A 23,929-nucleotide genomic window follows, 5' to 3' on the forward strand; every position below is an offset into this window, starting at 1 on the left:
CCTACCTGCCTGCCCGTGGACTTGCTACGATGCTACGATGTTTTCTGGGAGGGGCGTGCCGTAATACACTGGGGGAGAAAAGTTTTATCTCGAAATTACCAAAAATGGAACAGGTTAGGGAAAAAGAGCCTGCCGATGTCTCTTAATTATTAGTTCCTGGATTATTATTGTCATCACCGTTTCTAGTGAATTGTGAGGCAAGCACACGGGACAGAGTGTCTCCTGAGAGTACAGGCAACGTACGCTCAACTATTGAGACATGAATAGTATGTAACAGCAACAGCAGAGTATCATAAAGAATTCCCAGAGAAACAAGTGGGGACATGACTTTTGAATCAAGGCTTTGCTGTCGGGATAGAAAGTAGTCTTGGCCATTTCCCTTCGCCGCCTCGCCCCCCAGATATATGTATACCCTACGAGAGATACCCCGGACCAATCTAGTGCCTATAGCCCTCCCTACTCTTCTATTCGTAACGAAAAGAGTGTCCTTCCATGTCCTTCCTTCCAAGCACCCAATGAGACTCCTGATAGTCCTTTTCTGATGTGTTTTTGCTCCACTCCAGTCCGCCACGGATATAATGACATTCGACGGCGTTATATCACGTGAGAGTAGGTATTCATCCAGAGCCCCCTATTGCTTGACCGGCCTAGCAACAGTGGATTCATGACTAATCTCTGCTGACAGAATACATATCCACTTGCCTCTGTCGAAACATAAGATGTCTTGCAACGGAATAATTTGACATAGCAGAGCGACAGGCCAGAGGAAGAGAGACGAGAAACGAGAAAGGGGAAAGGAAAGGCAAGGCAAGGAGAGGATAAAGAAGAAAAAGGAAGGGCATCGGGAGTAAGAAATCAGAGGCGATCGGGTCTCCTCTATCCGTCTCTCTATCTCTTTTTCTCTCTGGTGTTGCGTGTGTCTGTGTGAGTGAGTGAGTGAGAAATGGACAGCGGCGAAACATCCCTCCCGCGCCTCCTCTCCAGCTTGCGCACGACGCTACATCCAGAGACATACGTCTTTGCGACCGTCCCCGTCCCCGTCCCGACCGAGAAGTCTCGCGACATCAACTCCTTCCTCCCCGTCCCTCTGGGCGATATCTGCCTGTTCTTCCGCGAACCGCAACAAACCGGAAACAGCAGCGGCGCCAAGGATACCATCACCTTGGTAATCCCCCTCTCAACGGCGCAGAGGCACAACGTCCCCGAATCCACATCCACGTCCGCGTACGGCTACACGTACCCCTGCCGGATGATCACGTGCGCGGTGCACTCGTCGCTCGCGGCCGTGGGGTTCATGGCCGTGCTGGCGACGAGGCTCGCGCGGTGCGGCATCAGCGTCAATCCCGTCAGCGGGTTCTACCATGACCATCTGTTCGTGCCGGTGGAGCGGGCTGAGGAGGCTGTGGATGTGTTGGCGAGGGTGAGGGAGGAGGCACAGGCGGAGGCTGAAGCGGAAGCGGACGCGAAGGCTGCAGAGACGAAGGGGGCTGCGGCGACGTGAGGGAGGGAGATGGAGGGGTCGGCTGGTGGTCTAATCGGACAGAATGGACTGGGGTCGAAAGGCGGTGGAGCCCGGGAAGGGCGGGGAGGAAAGGAGGACCATGAGGTGGGGGGGGGGGGGGGGGAAGAAAGCGAAAGGGATCGATAGGCATACAGAGGATTTGCAATTCAATCTTCGTATGGCAGCTCTACGGTAAGGTGTGAGGACCAAGGTGTCTGGATAGGTATACAGTATGAGGTAACTTTTGCCATCTTACACGCCACATACACCACACATACCTTTCCACCGCCTGGAACAAATTTCAAATGCTGACAACAAAACATAGCTGCTCAGAGGATATCAAAACAAAACGCCATCTACCGTCCAATCTGAGCGTTGGGACACAATCCTCCAGATCGCTCACCACTTGAAACCCATGAAAACTAAAACAGGGGCCTTTGTCGCTCTACTCTTCAGCGATTTTCGTCACCACAATAACCAGATCTTCCGGAACACCCTCCCCCCCATCTTCTGTTTTGTAGCGAAACTTTGTCTTGACCATCTTTTGTAGCACAAGTAGCCACTTCCCGTCTATCGATGCGTTGCAGTCGTCGAAATCTATGTATTGCGTTCGGCTAGAGCTCGGGTAGGGATCACAAGAGCCCAAAGCCTGGAGTTGTTTATATACGTCTTTGGCGTCTTTGAAATCATTCAAGGTCAGCACAAGATTGCAGGTCGTCGAACCCGAGGGGATCGCTTCGAGGGGTAACTTGGACGATTTTGTTCGGTAGATTTTGCCATTCCCATTCTTGTGTCGTTGCATTTTCATCAAATAAGCCCGTGGGTCGTCGGCGGCAAGCTTGGACTTCCCCAAATCATTCTCTAATATGGCTGTATCTGCTAAGTTGCTCTGCTCGTCACTCTCACGGAGTTCAGGTGGGGGATGCGGATGGGAATGTGACAAGTCCTCCAATGCCTTTAGATAGCGGTTCCGATGAGGATTCGATACCAGCGGCATCGAAACTCGTGACCCTGTGTTGTCAAATTTCGCACCATAATCTTCAGCGCTTGCGCTCTCTGTTGGCTCCGTCTCAACGGTAGGCGATGGCGATACAGAAGATGACGCTGGTTGGGCCGGTCTAACAATCCCCTCTTTGAATGAAGCGGCCGTGAGACCCCTGATGGTCCTTCTCTGATGAGCTATTGCGGCTTTCTTTCTGTACTCGAAATCCATAATCTCGTCCAATTCAGCGTTAGGCTGCAGAAGGTGATTTGCTGGGGACCCCCTTCGACTAGATTCGGTACTTCTCACTTGTGAATGCTGGTCAAAATCACTGCCGTGCTCGTCGGACACTACAGGAAGTCCTCGGAGATCCCTCTGTAGTGACAGTTGACGATAATCGCGAAGGCTTGAAGGCGGAGTCAAAGGCGCAGCTACAGAGGATGCGGCTTGACCTGAACGTATCAGTGGCACCTTGAAGGGCTTCTGGCCTGGTCCCCAGCCTCGATGCGCTTGAGAGCTAAGCGGAGGCGACAACGGGTCGACATAAGACTCTGCTCTCATCTCCAAGACACTAAGAGCGTTCCTTGCTAGATCGGAGACTTTAGTCTTACAGCTGTCGTTCGAGCCAGTGGGTCGATGTAGACCCGGGATTGAAGTCAGTCGCTCCTGCACTCCTAAGGTGTGTGGCTCTCCAATTTTCATCGTCCTCGGCTGTTTGACAGGGTGTCTCGTCGGAGGACCTGGTCGGGGGAAGGACGTGGTACTTAGATCCAAATCCTCTGGTTGTGGAGCTTCTGAATGTTTCTTCGAGGGTGTCACGGTTGGGTAATCATTCTCAAGCCTTTCTACCGTCTCTTCATCGGGTAGAGTATTGGGGTCTCCATCAGATGTTGCGCTAGCATGGGTTATCCTCATCCTTCGAGGCTTGACTTGTGCATTCATTGCAGCAATTGTAAAGGGGTTCCGCAGTGCTGATCTGCATGTCAGTGATTCTTCCTTGTCGGCTGTAACCAAGACGTTGTCATCTCTCAATGAATGTCCATCCTCCTCTGGGCTGACAAGGTCTTCACGACTAGTGTTGGATGTGGCAATGAGCGCCAAAGAAGTTGCTCTTCCATCCGCTGCTGCATCAACGCCGTGATCCTCAAGGTCGGGATACGCTCGACCAAATAAGAATTCTACTAGAGACAGAAGTTGGTCAGGTCGGGCAAAAAGGACCTCGTCCTTGGTGGGCTCTAGATTGACGTCGTAGCTTTGTGAGGGGCACTGGATCTGCATGAAGAGAAATGGCCGCGAAACCGACGAGCTCTCTGACAATGGGAGCGTTTTCTGGAGGTGGCGCTTGTAAGATTTGGTCACTTCCCGTATTGTGCCTCGATCCGCATTGACAGGGCGGCCGTCGATGGAAATGTATTGTTTAGCATTGCGAGCATTGGCAGAACCTGCGTTGTCAGCATAATCTCGAAACTTCGAAAACGGCCACACGAACCTGGGGCGGTCGATAGCAAAAGAGCATTGATTTTCCAACCACTGTCAAGGTCCACATCACAATCATTGGGAGTGATACTGTGCGCTGTGCACTCAGAGACAACTTCTTTTCCAACAATCTTTGTTGCTACCTCAGTCATCGAAGTTGGCAAGGTGGGTGCATAAGTCCAATTGAGTTTATCATTCTTCCCTTTCAGTACTCTCAACGAAAGACGCACTTCTGGTCTGGCGAAAGCGAATGAGAAAAGAAGGAGTCTTATAGCTTGTAAAGTTTTCATGCTTTCTTTGAGCGCCGTCTGCTTTCTGACCGGTAGCTTGGAGAGGAAATCCTGCACGCGAATCGTCGTCCCGACGGGATGTGAGGCCGAAGATGAACTGAAACGGTCATGATACAGTGAGTATAGGGAGAAACTGACCATTGTACCTACCTGAGCATTCCCGAGGCAGCATACTTTATGGATGTCCCAACAACCTCGCCATCCACTCGAGTAGTAATGACTACGGCCTGGCTTAACTCCACGATGCTGGCCAGTGCTTCACCTCGGAAGCCTAGAGAAGAGCCACCAAGGCTTTCAAGGTCCTCCATTGAGGTGATCTTGGATGTACAGCCTCGCTTGCACAGGAGCTGCCGGTCCTGGATACCAATGCCCGTGCCATTGTCTTTGACCTGGATGACATCTAGGGTGTTGTTCGATATCTCGACGCTGATTGCTGTTGCACGTGCGTCGAGAGCGTTGTCAACGAGCTCCTTGACGACAGATCTAGCATCAGTCAGAGCGAGCGAAGAGCCGAGAAGTCGAGTAGTATTTTCTGGCAAGGCTTGAATGGGCATGTCGCCGCCATGGATGATGAGTGGCGGTGGTGGTTGCAGGCACCTGAAACAACGCGTCGGTGACTTGGAGGAGAAACGCGTGGGTGCGCATTCGACACTAGCGCCTTGGCACGTCAACGAGGCTTTCGTGGCTTTGTCGGTCTTGACAAGTGCTTGGAGACACCATCTTCTGTCTCCTATCACTATCGCTCATCCTGTTTCTCCCCTAATCTTCCCGCTACTCGCTGTCATGGGGGTTGCGAACCGTCCTTGTCTGTGAGCATACCACCAACCAGACGAATAAAGCCATGCAGTCCGATCTGACTGACCGTTTACGATACAATCTACCATCGTCTCCTATCGGTGTCAGCCATGGACCCTCAGCAGCTGGCAAGGTTCGCGGTGCCGGCGGTTGTAACCCTGGTGGCCTTTCTATCGTACTCGTCTCAGTACCTTTTCTACAGTCTTGAACCTGGTCCGCTTCGTTCCTGGGACAAAATCGTTTTCAACATGTTGGTGATTGGCATATGGATATGTTACACTCGGGCCTGCATGACCAATCCTGGACGGGTACCGGCTGGCTGGAAACCTGACGATGATGAAGAAACCGAAGTGGCCCCGTATGGAAATAGGCCCGCTTCTAGGCATAGATTTTGCCGCAAGTGCGAAGCCATCAAACCGCCCAGGTCACATCATTGCAGAGTGTGTAAAAGGTAAGTGCTTTGTCCTATCTCCAGAACCATTGGTTGACATTCTCAGATGCATTCCGAAGATGGACCATCATTGCCCCTGGACTGTCAACTGCGTATCTCACTTCACCCTCCCTCATTTCATGCGATTTCTGTGGTATGCAGTCTCTGCCATGGTATATCTCGAGTATCTCCTGTTCGTACGAGCTGGTGTCGTCTGGGAGAACCGCAATTTGCCTAGTGTATGGCTGTCCACTCTTGAGCCCGGCGAAAGCTAACCCAATGCGTCAGTATTTAGGTCCTTCCGCTTCCCAGCTCGTCCATCTTCTCATTTTGATCATTGTCAACACTCTAACTCTCTTCCTCGTCTCGGTTACCTTCCTTCGCACCGTCTGGGGGCTTGGGGCTAACGTTACCACTATCGAGAGCTGGGAAATCGAGCGCCACGAACAGCTACTCCGTCGAGCTCGCGCTCTCGGAGGATACTTGGACGGTCCAGACGGTATTCGAGTCAAGATCGTCAAACAAGAATTTCCCTATGACATAGGAATTTGGAACAATATCGTCCAAGGAATGGGGACAGCAAACTTCCTGGCTTGGTTCTGGCCATTCTCTGCTACCCCAACGTCGAGCGGCTTAGTATTCGAAACCAACGGCTTTGAGGACCCGGGCACAACATGGCCGCCACCAGACCCTGACCGGATGCCCCGACTTGAACGGCCGCTTGAGTCTGTGCACAGTGCATTTGTTCACGATCACAATGAGTTCTCACCAAACGATGAGATGGAGGCGTTCAAACGGCGACAGCAGGCTGACTTCGAACTACGCCCGGATTATTACGGGGTTCAGAGACGGAAACCATTTCACGACCGGTTCGAAGAGGAGAATCTCGAGCCTGTCGAAGACGACTATATTGATCTGGATGATGACGAGTCTTTGAGTGGAGAGGAAGGGTGGCAAGACTCTGGAGGAAATCGACTGAAAGATTATGGCGTCGACGAAGATGTTGAGTTCTACGATGAAGACAGTGTTCCCATTGCAGAGCTGTTGAGCCGGCGGAGAGAAGGGCGGCAAGGTCAGACCTGATATATAGAGAAGCAGCTGACACTTGGAGGTACCAGAGGTAAGTATTTACCCCACGCGCACTCGGACGGAGGGCATTGTCCCGCATCCTCGTGGGAAGTCAATAGCCGCCATGTACTCCCGATCGCCACAGTTACGGATCGTCAACCCAAACCCCTTGCCGTTCCAGTCGAAAGGCGTCAACGACTTGGAAAGGAGGGTGTGAGGGTTGCCGCTGGGCGTGGGGGAACGATCTCTCACCCCACTGACGCACGAGGCTCGGGGCGGAAGAACAATAATCCCGGATAGGATGGCAGATGGCGATGGCGACGAGCTTTTGAGATTTCCCTGGGTCTGCACCATCAGCTTCGCGCACAATTTTTGCCACATGGCGATCACATTATTCACCAGCTGGATACTATTCTTGATTGGCACTTCCCGGATAAATACGCCGCGTTGCCTTGGGCAGACATTCGTACCCGTGTCTTGATGCTATGGGATGCTTTTATGCTCAGTGCTCTACGGCCATCACCGTCGTGATGGAGTCCAACCCCACGCCTCCAGATTGTGCGGGGCGTGAGTGAGGTGTCTCCGTTGCGGATGTGAATTCAGGCTCAGTTGTCGGCATAATGCCGGGCGAGGTCGACACTTTATAAACTGTGACGGCTTTTCGTTTTTGTTCAGAAGCTGGTTTTGTCCCTTATCGAACCCTAGTGAAGAGCAGTAAGGAAGGTTAGTCACGAATCCGGCAAACCAATTTTCAACGCCTGTTTGTCCACTTTTGCTCTTCTCTATCCCTCTGATCCGTAACGAACAGCCAGCAACCACCAAACAATCCTGCAAGATGAACGGCCACCACACAGTGAGACCGCTGAGACCGGGCATCAATGTGCCTATGGTCACCATCTTCGATCCAGAAACTGAAGATGTCGATGTCAAGGCGATCGCAAAGCACGCCGTCAGACTTGCCAAAGCTGGCCTCTCTAGCATCACCTGTCAAGGGTCGAATGGAGAAGCAGTGCATCTCACCAAGGAGGAGCGGATACTGGTGACCAGCACGACCCGCAAAGCGCTGGACGAAGCTGGCTTCTCAGATATGCCAATTGTCGTTGGCTGTGGAGCTCAGTCGGTGCGGGAGACGATCGAGTTCTGCCGGGATGCGTATCAGGCTGGCGGTGATTGTGCTCTGGTTTTGCCGCCTTCATACTATAAGTCGGCATACAAGCCCGAGTCGTTTGTCGAGTACTTTCAAGCTGTTGCGGATGGCTCACCGATCCCCATCGTCATCTACAACTATCCCGGAGCAGCAGCCGGGGTGGATCTCGACTCAGACACCATTATCAAGTTGGCCAAGCACCCCAATATCCGTGGCTGCAAGCTCACTTGTGGCAACACTGGCAAATTGAACCGGATTGCTCATGCGGTCAATGCCGCCACACCCACCGACGTCGGATCAGGCTGGATGTGCATGGGTGGCTCGGCAGACTTCACTCTTCAGACGCTGATTGCGGGCGGCTCAGGGATTATAACTGGGCTAGGGAACGTTGTGCCCAAGGCTTGTGTGAAGGTTTACGACCTATATGCACAGGGAAAGGTGGAGGAAGCTCAAAAGCTGCAAGCAGTTGTAGCGCGAGGCGATTGGGGAGTGATCGCTGGCGGCATCACGGGCACCAAGAGTGCGATGCAGTCATACTTTGGATATGGGGGCTACACCCGGCGGCCACTACCTAGACCGACCAAGGAGGAAGTGGCCAAGTGGGAGGAGATGTTGAAGGAGGCTGTTGAGCTCGAGAACTCTCTGTGAAAGGTGCGGCTGGTGCAACGAGAGACTTTGGATAGACGAAGGTGACATGGGAGGAGGCTGCACTGCTATGCTACCAATGCTGCTTTTGACAATGCTCGACCGTGAGCGTGAACGAACTAGTCCATGGAGAGTCATCTTGAACCAAGGAAGGTTGTTGAGATACCATTTTTTCTGATGAGGCTCAATGTCGAGCACGGAAGACCATCGAGATCTCTTCGTGGCCCAGTGAGGACATGACACGATCTATACCAAGTCCGTACGGGACCCGAGAACTTGGGTTACGCAGCTACCTAGAAGTAGCCCCCAAGTGGCTAACGGCCCTTACTTAGCAACTGCCTAGGGATGCTAGGGCATCTAGGTGTCTGTAGGTGTGCCGTTAGTCTGCTTGGCACCCCTAATGACCGCTAATGACTTTCCTGGTACCCCTAACGCCCTTAACTTTCCCCCAGGATGCTCTCTAGCTATACTTGTAGGTACACACTGAGCAGATGCCGCGTAACTGCGCCCTCATTTTCATCGCGAGCCAAGCTTTCATCTTCTCTCGTTTCAACTTGAATTCCACCTCACTTTCTTCATTCCATTTCTCACTTCTCACTTCAACCTCTTCCTGTTTCAAATCCAGCTGACGCCCATATTGCATGTTTCAATCTCAGCTCTGCCAACGCCTCCCTGCATCATTCCAAACTGGACCCTCTCCGTGCCATCTTCGTCCGCCATGGCGCGACATGCCCATTGGACTTGATGCGGGTCAGACGCATCTCGGGAGTCTGTTCCAAAGGCCAACGCACAAGCGACATGAGACGTACATGATGGCCGCCTCGGTCTACCAACTAAACTAAACTCTGTCTCGTTGCCCGAATCTCTGGGCCATCAGGCCATTGGCGATAACTGCCTCCTTGTCAAAAAGAGATAGACAAGCGAGGCCGACTTGGCCGACCACGTTGTCTCCATGTCACTGTCAGGTTAATTTCCCGGATTCGCATTAAGCGATCGTCACCCTCAGCATCTTTTTCCAGTCAAAGTGACAACGCAGCACCCGCCGTTCTTACATCTGGCCGTCTCTGACTGGTGTCGTGTATCCGCCGACCTCTCAGCCTCCGCCTGCAGCTTTCCGCATGAACGGCTCTGCATCGCCTCCGGAATTCTACTCGGTAGTCACTGTAGCACTCCCGGCAAGGCAGACGCAAGCCCCGCCTCGAGAAAAGAAAAAAAAGGCAAGCTGATCGTGACCGCCAGTTTCATCATGGGCCAGCTCACCTTGGTCAAACAGCTCTCATTTCGTTCCATTTCATTGCTTTAATTGTCTTCGTTTTCCTTTCCTTTGCTATTCTTGAATAGAATTCGAGAAAAATGCCCCAATGGCTAATAATCTAGACATCGACCATGGCGACCACCAACACGATTCTCTGGCGTCTGTCACCGACTGTATCTTGGGCCTCAGAAAGAAGGTCGACAGCAACGAGCTCCCAGGCTTCGTGGAGCTGATAGACGACTGGTTTGATCCAAAAGTCGAGGTGGACGAAGAGCAGTTCGTCCGCCGGTTTCTGCATACTTTCAAACAGACCGATAAAGATTTCACCTATGAGAAAATCATCGGCGACTATGACGACGACGTGCAGGAAATCTTCAACGACTTTGTCGACGGCAAGATTGACGCCAAAGAAGCTGGTCAACGATACACTCAGGTTACTGCGGACAAAGGCCCAGTATTCAAGCGGGATATACGTCGAGGGGGTCTTGCTGCTGCCATCCCGGACGGGCCAAACATCCTCTCCGAACCGATCAACTTGTTGAAGGCAGCTCCAACGAGCATCCCTTCTCGCATTCGAGGGTTGTTTGCAAAGCTCTTCCCATCTCTGAAAGACCCCAGTCGCGCACTGTATATTCCGGTATGGTCCTAACATGCCGTTGGCCCCAGTAATCGCCGCTCACCAAGCCTCCACAGACCTACAAGAACCTCGAGTTTCTCAACCACGGCCGCACGGTGGAAAATACCCCTGCACTGACATGTGTGCCCAATACTGCTCAAGATGTGTGCGATATCATCAAATTTGCGAAGAAGCAGAACATGGGTGTTCGTGCCTCTGGGTTTCGTAGGTCCCCCGTCACCCCCAAGCATGGACTTCCGCAGCCGTGTCTGCTTACTAAACTGCGCCCCAGGTCATTCATGGTCTCCGGTCTTTGGTCGATCCAACAAGAAAGGTAGCGAGAATAATGGAGACATCCTGATTTCAACGCTGGGGCTTATCGACGCTTCGGTCCTGCCGAATCTCACGTCCCTACCGACTGATATCTTCCAACCTCGAGCGAAGGACCTCAACTCGATTGTGGTCGTCGATTACACCTATGTCAGAGGTCCTCAGCTCACCGGCGGCAAGAAGTATGTTCGAGTCGGGACATCGACAACCAACGAGCAGCTTCGCAGATGGTGCATTGACACTGGCAAAGTTACCATGCCAATGAATATTGTGGAAGTTGAAATCACAATGGGAGGCAGCAATGCCACGATTTGGTTTGTTTCCCCTGCCAAAGCTTTGGTGATGAAGCGGCCATACTAACCTACCATTTCCAGCCATGGTGGTGGTATTCAAAATCCAACCATCTCCGATCTCGTCCGTTGTATGGAATATGTCGACGTCAACGGCGTACTCCGCAAAATTGACATGTCTACTCCTGATATTCTCAGAGCCGCTGCAGGCTGTTTCGGTCTCATCGGCATCGTCACCCATCTCGTCCTTGAGCTGGACCCACTGTCGTGTGCTCTTATGGAACCCCGCAAACTTCCTGTCATCGAAGCGATTCCTCCTCCACCAGGTATGCCAGATTCGGCCATTCCTGCCCCTCTGCGGCCGAAGAATCCTTTGAGCGCAGACCGAAAGGCCGAGATCCAACGAGACTTTGAAACTCGCGCTACGACAACCGACTACGCCGAGTGGTTCTGGTTTCCTTATTCAAGTGAAGTCTGGGTCAACACCTGGCACAAGACACTCGATACATCCAATGCAGTGACCTATCCGAGCGACGCAAAGACCATCTTGCAGGTTTTTGGCACTTTCATGGTCCAAATCGCGCAGGACGCGACGATCCTGCTGAAATTGACCGAGGCACTTCCGGAGACGCAGACGAAGCTGCTCACCTGGCTGTCGATGAAGAACTTGGATGACGTCGGTCCGAGTGGGAAGGTCATCAAGACTTGGGTTCCTGACGCATTACACTTCCAGAGGGGTGTCCAAAATCTTCGGGTGAGAGATTTAGAAGTGGAATTTCCTCTGCAACCGAAAGTGAAGCCAGATGTCAATGGAGCAGCCAACGGAATTGGTAATGGCCACGCTAATGGCACCGCCAATGGAACCGCCAACGGTGCAGTAACAACGGCACCACCCCCCAAGAGCAAAGAGATTGACTTGACCCTCGTACAACAAGCGTGGTGGGATGCTATCCTCTCCTGTTACGCCGCGATCAAAACTTGTCCTCAACGCATGCCCCTCGAGATGCGCATCATGGCTGGGTCACAGGTGACTCTTGCGCCACAACGAGGTCATGCGCTGGGAACGTGCGCGATTGAGATTCTCAGTCTGCACAACGTCGCGGATATCTGGCCAGCTTATGCACAGAAAGTCTTGGACAAGTGGACGAGCTATAAAGACCACGAAGGCAAAATGATACCTGTGCGTGCGCACTGGGCAAAAGAGTGGTATGGATATACTGTGCATGGGAGACGGTGGGAGGAAATCTTTAGAGGAGAAGAGAGCCAGAATGGCGGGTTCAAGAACGAGATCGCCGAGTGGAGGGGCCTAGTGGGGAGGTTGGCAACCAGAGATGGCTGGAAAATCCAAGATGCGAGGAGCAGGTTTGGAAACGAACTTCTCGACTGGATGTTTTGGCAAGATGGGTCGGCGAAGGTGGCTGCGCCGAATGGGGTGGCTGTCAGTGCTTCAAAGAAGGGGGAGAAGAAGCCCGGAATTGCTAAGCGGGTTTTCAAGAGCTGCTTTGGGAAATGAAGCTCGAAGAAGATTGAAAATGTGGGATGGATGTACTGCTTTACTTGCTGAGTCGATTCGATGGAATGGTTGTTGTTCTCGATGACCCCGATACCAACCGATACCACGAGTTTTGCGCGACACTGATGGATACCAACACGACACGAAAACTACGACAGGCCTCGCGGCTACCTACTTACTCACCTGTTATGTTACGACGGCTACGTTCTACGGCATGATGACACGATGCATGCACGCATGTAATATTCTGTTGACGACACCCGACGGGTTCTTTTATGATTACGACTGTTATCATCTCACGACGACCAACGACAACGACCACGATGAGGATGTAAGGGTTTTTGGCACTGATCAAGGAAATGACATCTCACTCACAATGGCATCTAATGCTCTATTTGCCTCTGTTGTTGTTATTGTGGCCGTCTGGTAATTTTTGTTTACAAAGTAATGAGGGAATGAATGCTATTTAGCGTTGGTCACCTTGAGGCCATGATTGAATCTACATAACTACACACCTAGATCTAGTATCCGTTCCATGGTGTATCCGTCGTATTTTGTACTAGAGAGAACTACCTATCTATATAGGTAGGGAGGTATCTACGAGGGCACTTTATCTGCTTTCCTCCCGTTGGGCTTTCAGCTATGCTATGTCTTTGTCCCTGTCCCTCTCCAAGTCCAGGTCTGTCTCCGTCTAATGATGATCTTACTTTATGAGTTACGGGTTATGAGACCAGATATCCAACCACCTGATCAGAAAATCAATACCCTTTATGCCGATCGAGCAGGTTAAACATCTTCTCGCCCCTCTCGTGCCGTGCCCAATTCACCATGAAGACGTCGAACGCACGCAGCGCGTACTCGGTGCCGTGCCCGCTGATATGCGGCGTGATGATGACGTTCTTCGTGTCCCAGAGGGGGTCGTCACTGGGGAGGGGTTCCGGGTCCGTGACGTCGAGGGCCGCGCCGAGGAGGACGCCGTTGTCGAGCGCGGCTTTCAGCGCGGGCTGGTCGACCAGGGCCCCGCGGGCGATGTTGATCAGATAGGCCGAGCGGGATTTTTTGGGCGTGCCGTCGGCAGCGTGGGTCGTGTTGGCGAGGATCTCGAACTCGCGCGTCGAAAAGAGGTGGCGGGTCGAGGGCGTCAAGGGCAGAGAGATGACCAGTGCGTCCAGCCCTGATGACAGGAACGCGTGCAGCGATTCCTTCGTCGTCCCGGAGTACCACGCCCGCGGGACCGTGCCGTCTGGGTCGCCCGTGCCGGGGACGATGTAGCCGTTGTCCTTTCTCGATTCTTTTTTTCCTCGTGCCCCATGGGCCACGGGGCCACGGCATGTGTTTAGTAGTGCCTTTCCGGGAACTGAGGGCAGGGAGGAGGACATCTATTCCTCACGGCTAAGGGGAGGAGAGGAGAGAAAGGGAATAACTTGCAAGAGACTCACCGGGTGTTGCGCGCGCACCCGCCGTGTAGGCGTGAATATTCGATCCAAGAGCCTTGAAGACACGTGCGGCTGTTTCCCCCCCGAGAACATTAGCTGAAGGCTCAATACACCTTTTCCACTGACTGGCAGAGGATAAGATGTAGGAGAAGAAGGAAAGTGGGAAAACACTGACCTTGACGCCCGATACTCCCGTATCCGGCAATCCCGACCGTCTTGCCTACCCAGTCCGTGCCGTCAACCAACATCTCCCGACCGGTGCCCCAGTGATGCTGCTTCTGCCACTCGTACTCGGTGGCGTAGCGCCTGCTGAGGACGAGGGTGGTCATGACGATCCACTCGGCGATCGGGGGCCCGTGGATGCCCGAGGACGAGGTGATGGGGATGTCGCTGTCGGTGACGATGGGATGGTTGCTGTAGTGGTCGAAGCCGGCCATGAAGAGGTGGATGAGTTTGAGGCTGTTCGGGGTATATGGTAAGAAATCAAGTCGCCCCCCTTTTTGGGAGAAAGGTGGACAGTAATCACCACGTACTTGGGAGCATCTTCGGCGCGCGCGGGGAGGGATGACAGGGTGATCAGGATGGTGACCCATTGCCATAGCTCTGGAGGGGTGTGTCGAGAAGAGAGACGTGGTCAGTCGACGACATATATGAGTGGTGGTGGTGGTGATGGTGATGATGGTGATGATGGCGATATCGCAGTGAGTGAGATAAGGAAGGACAAAGGATAACCAGTTCCGCCTCTTCATCTTCCTCTTCCTCTTCTTCCTACCCCTCGATTCCCATCCTAACTCTTCACCTCCCCTCCCCTTCTCCTCATCCTTACCATGAACCAGACCAACCCCCAACCCCTTCCAAACCAGCAAAACAGAACGAAACACTCACCCTGTGGAACCTGCCCTCTCTTGTCCACAATCTGCCCTCCTTCGGGGGGAAGTTGTTGAAAGTATTTAATCTCAAAATGCGGGAATCGCCGCTGAATCTCGGCCGTGACATCCTTGGGCTCGGGCTGCCACAGGACGATGAGGAGGTGTTCCTTTTCGGGGCCGCCTCCCATTGTTTCTTTACTTGTTTGCTATCTGGCTGGCTGGCTGTGTGGTGGTGACTGTGTCTAAAGAAGTGAAAGTCTCCAAGAAATGTTCTCACAAAGAATAAGCAGCGAGGGAACGGCAGCTGAAGCTGGGAGAAATAGATAACGGGCAACCCAACGAGGAAAAGAAAGGGAATCAGAGAGGGAGAGAGAGAGAGAGTAAGAATGATGCTACATGGCGACATGCGTGGCTAATCCAATCCACCCGTTGGTGCCGTCCCTCCCCGAAAACGGCTACAGGCAAAAGAGACAAGAAGACAAGACGGTCTGAAGGTCAAGGTCAAGGTCATACATGGGTCAATATTGATAATCTAGGATGCCATACCATACGATCGTAAGTACCACGGTTCAATAATACTAACTCCAACCTCAATGCCGATTGCTGGATACTCAATGCTCAATGCTGCATGGATGCCCTTCCCCTGCTCTTTGCAAAATACACCAACGCTTGCTTGCTTGATGACCCTATAAACAGCCAAAAAAACTGCCAGTTTCAACAATCAAAACTGTCTCCATCAATCAATCCTTGTTGCCAGCCTTGCTCGAGCCGTGATTGTGCACTCTGCCCTCGTTGTCGCCGTCGCCATCGCCGCCATACCTCCCCACCGTCACCCACTGCAGCTTGATCCTCTTGTCGTCTCGTCGTTCTTGCAATCCGCTCCAGCCCAACCTCTCTTCTCCCATCCTACCAAGTCCGCCTTCTTTGATCCAGCATCCGATCACGGCGCGCGCCCAGCAGAGTTTCTCTTTGATCTCGTTTGTGCGCACAATCTCCATCTCGGACCGACGCAGCGTGTCGCTCATGATGTCTTCCAATGGCAAGCTCAACTCATCGCGACGCTCCATTGCTTCCCCGCTGAGTCCGCCATGGTTTGCAAGTCCAATGGCATCAGTGGGCATGAGATAGACGCAGTTAACTCGGTACTGCCCGTCCTCACCTTCTTCCTCGGTAGCCGGCCCGAGGATGGTGACCTTGGTATGATCCGGAAAATTGAATTGCAATCCTCCATCTGCAAATCTCCAGACCCCAACATTCCCCACTCGTTGGTAGAAGTGCACAAACCGTTCGCTTTTGCCCGCTGCCCTGCCACTGGTCGAGTCGTCATGCCTTCCCTGTTTGTTCATATATTTTCCGAACTTGTCCAAAAGCGCAACCTCCTTCATCCGCTCAGCCTCACTGCCCGCCAACCGCATCTGGATCGCGTTGGCGGCCGCCACTTGATTCGGGTGTGTTTCCAGGTCCAGCAAGAATTGTCGTGCAGGGACGTCGAGTCGCTTCAACCCCGCTTCGTAATCACTCTGTTCATAGAACTCGACGTCCGCAGCATCGGCTCCTTGTGGCACAAATTGGTACTCCAAACCCTTGGCTCGCCGGATGGTGTGGCTGCTGGCATGGCGCACCACCACACAACTACTCGGCAAAGAGTTGTCTTCCGATGATTTGAGTATCATGCCTACCGTGCCATCCGAGAGGATGTATGCAATACCATGCCGGGTGGAATAGTCTACCCACTTGTCAACACGAGGGTATGTGGATCGGGTCCGGGGTTTTCTGGTGCCGTATGCTGATCTTGGACGCCTTCCTGCCTCGTCGAACCTGCGAGGATCAAGAGCCTTGTGAAGGCTTTGCAGTGAATTCAGAACGTCGATATTGGAAGACCGCGGGACCAATACCGCACGGTCTGTTCTGCCAATGATTCGAGGTTGATGTTTCGGAAGAACCACTGTGCGCGGGCGCTCCGTCGTCGATCCTACCCGCTGTTTCTGTTCGGCGCCGACTAGCCTCTGCTTCTCTGCCGTCCCTGATATGGGTTGTCTGTCATTTGCACTGGTGGGTTGTAAGACATGTGAAGGTACATCTCCCATTGACCCTGTCAGGTCAGGAGAAGAGGACGACTTCGAACGCGCAGACGCGGCTTCTGCTGCCACGGCCGACCGTGAACTGCTCTTTGCCCGCTGGCTTTCAGAATTTGAGGCCATGGCGGTGATTCCGCTTCTGATCCTCCGAACCTCTGGCCTGCTTTGGCTCAGCTCTTGTTTGACAATCTCTTTCGTAAAGTCAGGCGCAGTCGTCGATCGTGGTAACGTCCTAGATGTCGGGGGTATTGGATCACGCGACGCCGCACTTCTTGTGGTACGGATAGTGGCCGCACGCATCGGCCGTTCTCTCAAAAGTGGTTGAAGAGGAGGCTCAACAATTTTCGGTTGCTCTGCCTTTGGGATCTCCTCTGGCGCAAGTGGACCTCGTCGCACTGCTCCCGATGGGATTGCTTGTTGCCTTTGTTGGGCCGCGAAGCTTTGAAACGGTCTGGATGTGGCGCTCGCCGGCGGTAAAGGAACCTTAGATCCGCCAACTGGTAGTGCCTCTGTTTCGGTTTTGCCGCTTCGTAAAGAAGACGGTTCTGGCTGTTCCGGAAAAGGTTTTCGGCTGCGGACACGTGTCGTTAACAGTGGATGTTTCTGCCGTGCTGTCCAGTCCGCGTGCGCGTCCGAGAACTGTTTATATAGCGTCCCAGGCGGTAAGGGGACGACCGGTGCACACCCTTCTCTATTTTCAGCCTCGATTTCCACCAGGGTCGAGATGTCTAGACCAGTACCGACTCCCGCGCGAGGTCGACCATCCGAACCGATACCGATGCCACATTCGCGGCATATTCTGCTGTGACTGATTCCGTAGCCCGATTGTACTTTGTCTCCACGGGGGTCAGCATTCTCCAGCCATGTCGGATTCGCTCTGAGGCAAGAAATGTCCAGTTCGTCCGCGATCGCTCCCATCGTGAAGAAGTCATGTTCGACCAACTCGTCCATCTCTGGTCTCTCGACAGAATTGAGGTTCAAGCATGAAGCCACAAAATCTTTCGCCTGTTGTGGAATGTAGTTTTTGCTGTCCATCCTCCACTCATATTCCAGTGTTCTCAGTTTAGTGTAGATTTCTTGTTGGGTCTTTGACTGGAAGGGAGGAGTGCCCATGAGCATGGCGTAACAAATCACCCCAACAGCCCAAGTGTCGACTTTGTTGTCGTGGCCACGGTGGCCGGACTTGCTCAAAATCTCTGGGGCGATGTAGTTTGGGGTGCCGCATAGCGTGGTCCGACGATCATGCTCATCTGCCATGACCGCCGCCAATCCAAAATCTCCAATCTTGATATTCATACGGGCATCCAGGAAAATATTGCCCATCTTCAGATCTCGATGAATGACAGATCGCTTATGCATATATTTGACCCCTCCACAGATCTGAATCATGTACCGACGTACTTCAGGAAGACTGAGACAGGAGCGGGCTTTGACCATTTCTGTAAGACTCCCATTGGGGCACATCTGAAGGACGACGTAGGTGTGCTCGTCGATGGTGAACGCACGAAGAAATTCGACAATATTTGGATGGTGCATTTTGGCATGAATTTGCAACTCAGTTCGGAACTTCTCCATCATCTTTTTCTGCTCAACCTTTGCCTTGACGACTTTGAGGGCAAATACTTCAAATGTTGTTTTTGACCGTCCCTCGAAACAAACTGCGAATCCGCCTTTTCCCAGCTTCCTGCCCATTATGTAGGTTTCTGGCGACGGACCAGGCTCTGTTATTGACGGCGGTGGTCTCCATCTGTCATCAATTCGATCGGGATTGGTAAGTTTTACGTCCGTCTTTGGTTTGGAGTCGACTTTGGGCTTTTTTGTAGCTTTTGGAGGAGGAGCCATGGGGATATTTGCTGACCGTGGCGAGAGGACCTCCATGTCAGATGTGAAGGCCTTGCCACACAGCAGTGTTCTATCTCAGGCTGCCAATGTTTGGGCGAGATAATGAGAGAGGCCGTTGCAATTGAATTATGGGAACAACAGGGCGGATGTAGCATGCAATTCATTGGTGACGAAAGGGGATGGAAAGTAAACATTGACCAACCGTAACAGGCAAAGATCAGTTATCTCTTGGCATGTTTGTCGACAGAGCGGAAATTTCATTTTTCCGGTGAGGGGCTTTTGGGCCTGCAAGCTCCCCACAGGCACCCAACTGGAGCTCAATAGCCTACGGCCCCGAGCCAGGCCATAACAAGGCCGACTGAAAAGTCGAGACTCACGACTTAACCCAAGTCTCTTCTTTGAACTGCTTGATCGTTGTCAGTATGTTCTGTGGCTTGAAAGTACGACATGATGGTGAACGATAGCTAATGGCCGAGTTGTTTGACTGCGGTTAATGGCGGACTTTGGAAGTCTATCACTTTACAGGCACTTATAACGACATGTCGCTGACTCTCAAGTTCACGTCGCTGGCAGTTCGTACACTTTCCAAACCAATAGCTGTGAGTTCGAGGGATTCTCTGCTGCCAACTCTTCTCTTGCCTGACTGTCGAAGAATTTCATCAAGAAACAAGCCCGGGAGCATGAAGGCTTCCGCCGAACCTGCATCTCTTTTGCCCAGACTCTCCACCGAATTGATATGCGATGGCGTATCGGTCTGCTACAAGATGCCGCAGCTCTGGAAAAACAGGTTGCGAAGGAGCAGGCTGCAGAGGCTGCAAAAAGGCATAAACATGCCAACATCCCTACCGTCAAGACGGAAGCACAGATGAAAGCTGAAGAGGAAGCTGCTGAAAAGGCCGCCAAAGAAGCACAAGAGCCACCAAAGCCGCGGCCGAAACCCAAGATTAGACCACTATCCGAAGCCAAAGCTATCGAGTCGGGCGCCAACTTTATAAGCGAGGCATTTCTTTTTGGTGTTGCGGCTGGTCTGATCCTATTTGAGTCGTGGCGGTCGGGCAGGAAAGAGACCCAGCGGAGGGATGATGTCGCCGAGAGACTGAACGACCTGGAGGAGTCTGAAAAGGCGGCCCGAAAAGCCTTGGTCGAGCTGGAGAGGGAAGTCCTCCGCCTGCGAGCACAAGAGAAGAATGGAAAGCCAGCAACCGCAATAAGATTATTGCCCAAGGAAATATACGAAGAAGACAAAGACAAAGAGGACGACAAGGCGGCGCAACCGCTGGGCTACTGGTCACGCCTGACATCTCTGATATCTTTGTCTAAGAGTGACAACGAGGCAAAGGAGACCCTGGCAAAGGACGAGCCAGGACCGGCAGAGAAGATCCTTGTCCAATCTGATAAGGCCTTGGAGGAGAAACATAGACAGAAAAAGGCCTTGGAAGAGGCAGAAAAGATGGCTGCTGAGCAGAAACCGAAAAAGTGAGGAGCTGAAGGAAGATGAAGACGCATATACAAGGTGCCCACCTTCTTGGCACCAGAATGATGTTGACCAGAACTCCCGACTCAACATATGTACATTTATTCACCTTGATACAGAGATACCCCTGATTGAAAAAAAAGTCCTCCAGTATGATGCACGCGAAGTTTTCTCTGTTGCTTCGAACTCGACCAGAATGGCGCACGCTGGGGCCTGCGCTGGTAGCCTCGACTTCGATCAACTTCCAAGGTCAATCCTGGACACACAGAAACAAGAGCAAGCTGATGAAATATAGCAGAAGGCGATACGACCGACTGTGATCTTATCGTTCCGCTCTCCGGACAAAATCAAACAGCCACGCTCCATGTCCTCTTATTGTGGACGTCCGAGCCCATGATCTCCGTCGAAGAACGACTACGTCCTTTCTTAGCACGGGCGAAGCAGATGACAGATCATTATGTGGCCATGGTGACTGAGAACAGGGAGAAGACCTCCATGTGCGCCGTTCACATTCTCTCGTCTCTGCAACATCGGTAAGGGTGCTCGCAATTCCCACTAAACAGCGGCTTGCTCGCCATTCTAACCTCGTGGGCTACCTCCTAGAATGCTAGGTGTCTCACCCGTCCCCATTCTTACTGCGTCGTCGATCGAGAGCATCGTACCTACAGTCGAGCGCTACATTCAAGAGCTGAACAAGAAGTACGAGATCAAGATACCGCCAATGCCGATGCCAACCACCCTGGTCGCTCATGCCAGCACCTCGGCGCCGGCTCAGCCCCTCTCCGCACACGATGCCAATGTGTTGACTGACCTGTGCTCTTCCATTCGAGGTTTGGAGGAAGCTACCAGGACAAACAACGGAAGGGAGCGATTAGCCGAGTATCTGGGACCGGTGGTCACAAAGACCCTTGTTGACTTCTGGGAGGATGAATGGATCATTTGATTGCACAGCGCCTGAGGTAGACTCTTCAAATGCGAGGGAATCAGAACCCTTCAATGTAAGGCGCACCCATTCATGCAGGCTTGACCACCCTTTCACCCGCTCTCACCAACACTATGATCCTTGGAACCCGTGTGATCCATCCTCCTCGGCACGTCTCGCTGGTTTCTTTTCATCCACGCCCACACTCTGTGGAATTTGCGACAGCGGTGGAAGGCGCTGAAGTCTGGACACCCATCTGGCTTGGTGGGGTCGTTGATGATCAGCAGCGGCGTCACATCGCTCTGGCACATGATGGTCTTGCGCAATGTTTCGATACAGTGGTCGACGTGCATGCGGAGCCCAACCGGCGAGACTTTGAGGTCTGCCGGCGTGCGCACTGTGTCGGTGTGTCGGGCATAGTACGCAGCCCAGCTGTGCTGGCGGACTACATCCTGTAAGGTCCATGAAACAAGACGTCAGCCACGGTTTGAGGTCACAAACTTTATCGGCGGCCTTTCCAGGTGCTTACGAGGCAATGGAGTTGATGGAAGACCTCCAATGACGCTTGGAAGTGGTCAGTACTTCCGTTGATTCTGGCCACAGTACGGCCATCAGGGAGTTGCTCTTGTCTATTCAGCGCTGACAGCTTGTCGCGGGGAATGGCGACGTAGCCAAAGTGCCAGAGCTCTTCCCACGCGGCATCCAGCTCTGGGGTCGGCGGTCCACGGTATCGGCTCCCGGCAGCGAAGTCATTGTCGATGTCGAGGTCAAAATATTCCACTTGCTCTTCCGCTGGCGCTGTCATACAAGACGTCAGTCCCCATAAACGAAAGCCTCGCAGACTGATACCCACACCATAGGTCATTTGTGCTATTACAAGCCCCACAATACCATTCTGCCGTGATCCAGAAGGTGATGCCGGAAGCCATCAGCGCTACTATGATGGTGAGAAGAATTGGCAGCGAGGCAGATCTGACTTTGTGTGGTATTCCTTTCTCCAGCTTTCTCCTGGTTGCTTCGTTCCAGAGGAACGGGGCGACCTCTTCAATTATACCTTCGCTTTGAACCTCCTCCCCTTCGAAGTGACCGTCGTTCAGTGTCCTGCGAAGGAAGCCCATATTGATGGCGGGAAGCTACAAGAAGTCGGCCGCTGGTATCAGGTTTGCAGCCAATCTGACGTTCTCAATGTCGAGGAGAGTGATCGAGACGTACGCCTAAGCTGGGAGCACTGGCAAGAGCGTACTTGAAGCCGCTTTTGCTGCGGTCCACTCTATCTCGTTTGATGCCAGACTCGTCGCGCTCACTCCACCTTCTTCTAAGCGAGAAGATCCCTATCGACAGAAGGATCGAATTGGTCCTTTGTGTCACATTACCGTTCGCCAGCATTTTTCGTCAATCAAGTAAAATTGCTCAGAACACAAAAGATCGGGGCTGTGAGTTTATCGAGGAATCGCTCCGTGCTTTCTACGGCCATTGCCATTTCTCAGTGGAAGAATCGGGTGCCTGCTGATCAATAACCTTGTTTCTCAAGAGGACAGGCATGTTGATGGTGTACCCATTCATGGATAGCTGCTTACCGTTACTTCTGACACATCCTAGGGATGCAGACTTCCCCCATCGCGTGGAAGCGCATAGGGGCTCACCTTGTCCGTTCCTCCAGGCAATCCCAGATCAAGTATAAGAGTTAGCGATGCTCTCATAGCCAAAGTCCCAGCATGCCCCCTACTGCCCAACACCTAGACCATCTGAGATCAACTAACACCCTGCTACACCATGTTGCTTTCACCATTGTCATCCTTGCTCCTCTCAGCAATTCCTGTCTTGGCACTACCAGTCGACAAATTCAACGACATGATACAAGGCCAATCGAAGCGTGGCTCTGCAGCAGAGTATGTTGGGGTTGCCGAAAGAGCAGAAATGGTGGAAGGGGCACATTTCGCGGCTGTCAACCTGGCGGACGTTGTCCAGGGAACACACAATCTTGAGAGGCGCTTGTTCGCCGCTGAATATCTTGAAGGTGCGGACGGCGAGGAGGTGGTTGAAGCCTATCCAGCGTATGTCGACGCCGCCAACTCTGCGAAAATTTTAGGAGAGGCACGAGACTTGACCAAGCGTGTGTTTGCCGCCGAGTATATCGACGACACTCATGGCGAGGAATTTATTGAGGCATATCCGGCCTATGTCAACGCAGCTGACTCGAAAAAGGTGATGGGGGAGTAATTCAAGAAATTTGAAAGTGAGGAGGGAGATAGAACCATGGTCTTTGCAACGTTATGAGATGATAATATGTCCTGGCTGGAGTGAAACAATATGGACCAAGATTGTGAGACAAGCATTGAACAAGTACGCCGCAATATTCAAGGTTCACCTGCCATAAAAGTAAAAATCCGAGCCCGATGTTGGATTAATAGTAGATGAAATCTCGGTATTCAGTACTGCCTGGTACAGCAAGATCACAATTCCTCGCGACATCATTGTTGTCCCTCTTCTCCGTCGTATACATAGGGTCAACTCCCAGTAACTGAGATCGGAGGTAAGGTAGGCATGGTCAGGTCTGGAGAGATCGTCCGTTGGGCATTAAAACCCCCCCTCAAATTTCTTGTATTGACATCTGCCTGTGCAAAGCTCATGCTTAGTGCCCATGCTGCTGAGGCAATTTCCGGATACCTAGGGACTTTGAGCGGGATGCTAGGCATATGTGGCATATCTAGTAGGCTCGCGTCAATCTAGGCTAAAGGTTTGGTACGCATGGAGGACGCAGGACATTTTGAAGTGCGCGGCTGATATGCTAAAAGCCAAGAGAGATGACGGAACATCAACGCCGCTTGCGTGTCGTAGTCTCACAGCCACAGCGAGGCGTGGCGATGGAGATTGGAGGATACGAGTGCCTGTGTCAGGACTCATGAGGAGAAAAGAGGTTGTGGAGAGGCTGTGAGGCTGCAACATGGAACTGACTAACCGCAGCATCCG

General features: G+C 52.5%; 11 protein-coding genes across 11 annotated transcripts; 7 read left to right on the top strand and 4 right to left on the bottom strand.

The window, feature by feature from the left end:
• Window positions 1-943: 943 nt before the first annotated feature.
• On the top strand, window positions 944-1,501 carry AYO21_00301 (hypothetical protein; the record flags this gene model as incomplete). The annotated part of the gene is made up of 1 exon (XM_022650291.1): window positions 944-1,501. One exon carries the CDS (start codon window positions 944-946, stop codon window positions 1,499-1,501), a length of 558 nt encoding a protein of 185 aa, XP_022517617.1.
• Window positions 1,502-1,946: 445 nt separating this feature from the next.
• Window positions 1,947-4,803, bottom strand: AYO21_00302 (hypothetical protein; the record flags this gene model as incomplete). Its single annotated transcript, XM_022650292.1, has 3 exons — window positions 1,947-3,925; window positions 3,973-4,346; window positions 4,400-4,803. 3 exons carry the CDS (start codon window positions 4,801-4,803, stop codon window positions 1,947-1,949), a joined length of 2,757 nt encoding a protein of 918 aa, XP_022517618.1.
• Window positions 4,804-5,753: 950 nt separating this feature from the next.
• AYO21_00303 (hypothetical protein) lies at window positions 5,754-6,557 on the top strand (the record flags this gene model as incomplete). The annotated part of the gene is made up of 1 exon (XM_022650293.1): window positions 5,754-6,557. The coding sequence occupies one exon, from the start codon at window positions 5,754-5,756 to the stop codon at window positions 6,555-6,557; it is 804 nt and encodes a 267-aa protein (XP_022517619.1).
• An 820-nt stretch (window positions 6,558-7,377) lies between these two features.
• AYO21_00304 (hypothetical protein) lies at window positions 7,378-8,337 on the top strand (the record flags this gene model as incomplete). The annotated part of the gene is made up of 1 exon (XM_022650294.1): window positions 7,378-8,337. One exon carries the CDS (start codon window positions 7,378-7,380, stop codon window positions 8,335-8,337), a length of 960 nt encoding a protein of 319 aa, XP_022517620.1.
• Window positions 8,338-9,695: 1,358 nt separating this feature from the next.
• Window positions 9,696-12,338, top strand: AYO21_00305 (hypothetical protein; the record flags this gene model as incomplete). The annotated part of the gene is made up of 4 exons (XM_022650295.1): window positions 9,696-10,226; window positions 10,283-10,430; window positions 10,498-10,849; window positions 10,910-12,338. The coding sequence occupies 4 exons, from the start codon at window positions 9,696-9,698 to the stop codon at window positions 12,336-12,338; spliced, it is 2,460 nt and encodes an 819-aa protein (XP_022517621.1).
• A 758-nt stretch (window positions 12,339-13,096) lies between these two features.
• AYO21_00306 (hypothetical protein) lies at window positions 13,097-14,831 on the bottom strand (the record flags this gene model as incomplete). The annotated part of the gene is made up of 5 exons (XM_022650296.1): window positions 13,097-13,695; window positions 13,778-13,846; window positions 13,950-14,233; window positions 14,308-14,377; window positions 14,660-14,831. 5 exons carry the CDS (start codon window positions 14,829-14,831, stop codon window positions 13,097-13,099), a joined length of 1,194 nt encoding a protein of 397 aa, XP_022517622.1.
• A 552-nt stretch (window positions 14,832-15,383) lies between these two features.
• On the bottom strand, window positions 15,384-18,563 carry AYO21_00307 (hypothetical protein; the record flags this gene model as incomplete). The annotated part of the gene is made up of 1 exon (XM_022650297.1): window positions 15,384-18,563. One exon carries the CDS (start codon window positions 18,561-18,563, stop codon window positions 15,384-15,386), a length of 3,180 nt encoding a protein of 1,059 aa, XP_022517623.1.
• Window positions 18,564-19,102: 539 nt separating this feature from the next.
• AYO21_00308 (hypothetical protein) lies at window positions 19,103-20,043 on the top strand (the record flags this gene model as incomplete). Its single annotated transcript, XM_022650298.1, has 2 exons — window positions 19,103-19,162; window positions 19,216-20,043. 2 exons carry the CDS (start codon window positions 19,103-19,105, stop codon window positions 20,041-20,043), a joined length of 888 nt encoding a protein of 295 aa, XP_022517624.1.
• A 598-nt stretch (window positions 20,044-20,641) lies between these two features.
• Window positions 20,642-20,980, top strand: AYO21_00309 (hypothetical protein; the record flags this gene model as incomplete). Its single annotated transcript, XM_022650299.1, has 1 exon — window positions 20,642-20,980. The coding sequence occupies one exon, from the start codon at window positions 20,642-20,644 to the stop codon at window positions 20,978-20,980; it is 339 nt and encodes a 112-aa protein (XP_022517625.1).
• Window positions 20,981-21,072: 92 nt separating this feature from the next.
• AYO21_00310 (hypothetical protein) lies at window positions 21,073-22,077 on the bottom strand (the record flags this gene model as incomplete). Its single annotated transcript, XM_022650300.1, has 3 exons — window positions 21,073-21,411; window positions 21,489-21,757; window positions 21,813-22,077. The coding sequence occupies 3 exons, from the start codon at window positions 22,075-22,077 to the stop codon at window positions 21,073-21,075; spliced, it is 873 nt and encodes a 290-aa protein (XP_022517626.1).
• A 655-nt stretch (window positions 22,078-22,732) lies between these two features.
• AYO21_00311 (hypothetical protein) lies at window positions 22,733-23,179 on the top strand (the record flags this gene model as incomplete). The annotated part of the gene is made up of 1 exon (XM_022650301.1): window positions 22,733-23,179. One exon carries the CDS (start codon window positions 22,733-22,735, stop codon window positions 23,177-23,179), a length of 447 nt encoding a protein of 148 aa, XP_022517627.1.
• Between the last annotated feature and the right edge of the window lie 750 nt (window positions 23,180-23,929).

This window comes from Fonsecaea monophora (genome assembly GCF_001642475.1).
Source record: "Fonsecaea monophora strain CBS 269.37 chromosome Unknown Scaff1, whole genome shotgun sequence".
NCBI lineage: Eukaryota > Fungi > Ascomycota > Eurotiomycetes > Chaetothyriales > Herpotrichiellaceae > Fonsecaea > Fonsecaea monophora.